A 5222-nucleotide genomic window follows, 5' to 3' on the forward strand; every position below is an offset into this window, starting at 1 on the left:
CCCTTTCGGACTAGAAATTGTTAAAATTTTCTTGTGGGAGTACCCCAAAATCCCCCTCATACACTTGAAATCAAACAAAATTCACTTCCTAGGACGCTGTACGAAAGGCAATGCACCCTAAGTTACGCCCCCTCTTATGTAAAATCCTGGATCCGCCACGGGAGTAGGGTGCCGGATTAGAAATTTGGTGTAATTGCACATGTCACAACATAATTAACAACGTACTTACTTTATACTAAAAATATTGTATCCAGGCCGCTTGACAAAAGCATAGCAAGTTTTGCGATGCTCCAGGCTGACAGAACTGCTTACGCTGTTAAAATCGAAAATTCGAGTAGAGATATGTCTTAGTTCAAATCAAAAGTCGATGCGACATCTATAGCTGTTTTTTCGAAATAACTACTGTGCCGGAAATACGCTTTAAAAAAAATCGTTTCCGTTTTAAAAACATTAGTATCTGGATTTCTGTTCGGAAATATAAGAAGACGTTCATAAGTTAGTAACGTTGCCAGGCTTCCATGCTCTTAGTTTATGCTGACAGGCTGCCTTGTGCTTAGTTCACGCTGTCATACTGCCATGCTGTTAGACTGCACCCTGAACGTTGCTATGCTTCCATGCTGTAAGTTTATGCTGACAGGCTGTCAAACTTTAAGGCTGCTAATCTCACGCTGTAATACCTGAAGACTGCCATACTGCTATCTTCACGCTGCCAAACTGCCACGATGACAATCTGTTAAGTTCACGCTGCCATGCTGCCAGGCTATCACGCTGCCAGAATGCTTAGTTCACGCTGCCATGCTGTAAGGCTATCACGCTTCCAAACTGCCACGCTGACAATCTGCTAAGTTCACGCTGCCATGCTGTAAGGCTATCACGCTTCCAAACTGCCACGCTGACAATCTGCTAAGTTCACGCTGCCATGCTGTAAGGCTATCACGCTTCCAAACTGCCACGCTGACAATCTGCTAAGTTCACGCTGCCATGCTGTAAGGCTATCACGCTTCCAAACTGCCACGCTGACAATTTGCTAAGTTCACGCTGTCATGCTGCAAGGCTATCACGCTTCCAAACTGCCACGCTGACAATCTGCTAAGTTCACGCTGCCATGCTGCAAGGCTATCACGCTTCCAAACTGCCACGCTGACAATCTGTTAAGTTCACGCTGCCATGCTGTAAGGCTATCACGCTTCCAAACTGCCACGCTGACAATCTGCTAAGTTCACGCTGCCATGCTGTAAGGCTATCACGCTTCCAAACTGCCACGCTGACAATCTGCTAAGTTCACGCTGCCATGCTGTAAGGCTATCACGCTTCCAAACTGCCACGCTGACAATCTGCTAAGTTCACGCTGCCATGCTGTAAGGCTATCACGCTTCCAAACTGCCACGCTGACAATCTGCTAAGTTCACGCTGCCATGCTGTAAGGCTATCACGCTTCCAAACTGCCACGCTGACAATCTGCTAAGTTCACGCTGTCATGCTGTAAGGCTATCACGCTGCCAGAATGTTGAGTTCACGCTGTCAGGTTGACTGCTCTGTTTTCACCGACCTTCAAATGTTATAAGCCTCACATCGCAGTTATAAACGACATGGACTCTAAAATTGACTCTGTCTGTCTGGTTTGACCTTTGGTCGTTATGCCATAAAATACAGTCACAGCTCAATGTCCATGTAGTTTCCAGTGTGACAAACATGTATATATATTCATCAAAGTGCTTAAACTTTCTGCCATATATGTCTTTCGAAATGATAATTTAACAAGCAATATGAAATTTACATTAATTTCATGAACAGGAAATGATCAAACCAATATTCAATAATAAAGATCTCCTTATTGTAGCGTTTGGTATCGTTTTATCAGATGGAATACGAGTACATTGACTATATTATAAGGAAGGGAGTTTATTTTAAAATCCAATAAGCCATACGGCCCATGAGGACAAACACAATATTTACAAATATTTACAATGAAACATACACACACATGATTAGGAGAAGGCACACAATAATTGTTTAAATAATCCTCAAACAACAAAAAGTACTTGTTATAGTAATTTATGTAATATATATGATATAACGGTACGATTACATGGCGTCAAGAAAAACCGCCTAAGACTGGGTCTCACTTGCATCGTCATTGTACAATATTCACATTCGCACTTGATGTTCTGAACGATAAGATTAATTTTCATCTTGCATGAACCGGTCGACCTTTTGTGACCTTTGTCATGCATATATAAAACACAAATTAAAATTTAATTTTTTTTCTTTATAAACAAAAAAACGGAATGAAAAGTGGAAATTTAAATATAAGGATTGATTAACGCGCTTCATGGACTTGAAAAATCACGGACTAGCGTTCATACTGCATGAACGCCCGAAAAAAAGAATCAATATTTATATGAAAAACTACAAAAACAAGCTCAGTAGCCAAAAGTTTCAACATTAACCCCATTTAATGGCACAGGGTAAACGCCAAAGACATATAACTCATAAACAACATATCACAAACAAGAAACATGAAACAACAACACAAAACTCAATCCCTAAATCACCAGTTTTTGTTAACCTTATCATAGTTAACACCACTAGCTTTTTCCGACATATCTTTGAACATGACTGGTCTCTCAACTGATATGTCATATTCATTCTCAGTTTCGTTTTTGTCTTGCATTCCATAAATGTTTTCCATCATGTGTTTCTGTTCAGGTCGTTCATTCAGTTTGTTATAAATGTCCTTAGTTTCGTTCTTGTCTTGTACTCCGTAATCATTCTCTGTAATCCGTCTCTGTTTAGGACGTTCATTCAAATGGTTATATGTGTCCTCCTGGTTTTCACCTATTGCGGCGGTGGCGGAATCATAGTCGTTTATTGGTTGAGAAATTGCGTGGTCTAGGATTCCTGAGTGGTTAAGGTGGTCATATTCTTCTATATCGCGGTTGATGTTGTTGTGTACATTACCGATATTTAGTTGAATACCTTGTGGATTGATTTTAGTATTAGATAAATCGTTAACATCCTCATATTCGTCCAATATTTGTGGTTTTCCTGAAGTAATATTTTTAGTTGACATGGGCAATTCTTCGTTCATGGAATAACCTTGATTTGGATATGCCTTTGGATGGTCACGTGCTTGTGGCTCAGTGTACTCAGTATCTAGGTATTGCATTGGGGTTTCATTATTTGGTGGTGTCTTTGTATCACCCCCAAAACGACGTAGCCCTCCCCTGCAATATAAATGTTGCTTCTTTAGTTCTTATTTTTGATTTGTAAAAAGATGACATTATACGTAATAGTGGGATGATATGAAGAGAATTCTTAATGATTAAAAATGGGCGGAGGGAGCGTAGCGAACACGTCCTTCATTCACTTTATGTCATCTAACTGACTTATAATACAACATCATTGGCTGATACATTGTCAACGAAAAATCTGACGCAGGGAGTGTATATCGGATGATTGGCAGTAGTGTACTGTTTTCGATATCACTGGGAAAGGAAAGTTGTGTTTTTAATTTTACATAGATTGGGAATTTTCCCGTTATATTACTTCATTTCGATAGATGTTTAAATATGAAGCAACTCATTTTTATAAGAATACTAAAGAAACAACAAGGACAACCTCAGTAGACATCATAGCATAGACCCTATTAAGAGGCATATCAACACTTAACGAGAGACACACATCATACACCACCGCTCAGGCAGACAAAACATGCCTTAAAATATATTTATTCTTTTATGTTCGGGTAACCGCCTTTGAACGGTCAGCGAAACAAGTCTTTACTGGGGGGTTGAACTACTTTTTGATATCTTAACATAACCCCTGCCCCAACATTTATCAACAATATGTTTAACTAGCATATTATACACATGTTTTAATACTATTGATGACAATTTTAGATTTTTTCATCTTTGTAAATTATTTAAATCAAATTATTAAACGTATATTGATTATGACTATGATCATTAAATTTTGTAACCTACATGTTGCTTGCGGGAACAGTTTTGCATTTCGTTTATTTTGGAAATAAATACACTGCAAAGAAACAGTACGGTTATATATATAATGAAAATTCATTAAAACTGTATAAAACAAGTGGTTTATCATGGAGAAAAGAAAACAACAACAGGAAAATCCATTGAGTTTTGACATTTTTTCCTCTCCTTAAAAAACGTCAATTTGTCAAATGGGCGCCCAAAACCCACAATCTGAATACACAAGCCAATCACAAACCAAGAGAGTGTCCGGTTTAACATCGCCAGATTTGTGAATCCAACACTGAGTCGTTGTAAATATTTGTGATTGGTTGATTTTGTGGCAATGCGCATTTCTCGGACCGTACGGTACCGACTTCTTAGTAATCGCATAATCGCATGTGATAAATTCCAATAGATAAGATTGAAGTTTGGAACCTGTGGAAATGTCATTTTCAACCTGCCGGTGCTTATGGCAAATATTAAGATCAGGGGCCGTATTCATTAAGCATCTTAGTAACAATTTTGAACTTAGTGGAAGATTGCCTTTTTCTAATTTGAATTTTAAGAAAACAACACCAAAACTATGAAAATAAGCAAGAAAATGGTCTAAACATTATATACAAATGAATAAATCTGATGAAAAGTAGCGGGTATTTAGAATAATCGATGGCAAAAATTAAGAAATTTTCATTTAGTTGAAAATATTCACTAAGATGCTTATTGAATACGGCCCCAGACATTTAGCATTCCAAAATGACTGCGCGATATATTGTGGTTAACGGGAATGTACTATAGAGGGAGGTTAACATAAGTGAAGTACTAGTTTGGTACGCATTCCGACAACTACACTCTGAATTTGATATCGGGCCCCAAATTCTCGAAACTTCTTAAGCTTAACAGGCTTTAGTAGCTTATTTCAATAAGCCAAAATACATACTGAAAATACTTAATACTTAAATTGAATTTTGATAAAGGAAAAATGGTTTATTGTGATAATCATAACGATAATTACTATCGAAAGTGTAAACAACTCCTAAAGGAGAATATAATGCAATTTTTTGAAAAACAAAAACAGTGGGTTTAGCTTAAACCTGTTATAAGGGACTTAAGACGTTTCGAGAAATTGGGGCCTGGATACTAAATAAATAGTTATATGACAATATTGTTGAGATTTGTTTTCATTTTGAAACAAAATAAATGTTGCTGACCTATTAGCTTTGTTTACTAATTGACAAACTCGTC

The 5222-nt window shown here is 37.6% G+C and overlaps 1 protein-coding gene across 2 annotated transcripts in view; it reads right to left on the minus strand.

Moving 5' to 3' along the window:
- Positions 1-1892: 1892 nt before the first annotated feature.
- LOC128209444 (uncharacterized) overlaps positions 1893-5222 on the minus strand; it is a 17222-nt gene continuing 13892 nt past the window's right edge. For both annotated transcript variants that reach the window (XM_052913470.1, XM_052913469.1), the window contains one exon: positions 1893-3227. In XM_052913470.1, the coding sequence (XP_052769430.1) occupies positions 2552-3227 (676 nt within the window). In that variant the 3' untranslated portion in view covers positions 1893-2551. The remainder of the gene's footprint in view (positions 3228-5222) is intronic.

Source organism: Mya arenaria, chromosome 11, assembly GCF_026914265.1.
Source record: "Mya arenaria isolate MELC-2E11 chromosome 11, ASM2691426v1".
NCBI classification, from domain to species: Eukaryota; Metazoa; Mollusca; class Bivalvia; order Myida; family Myidae; genus Mya; species Mya arenaria.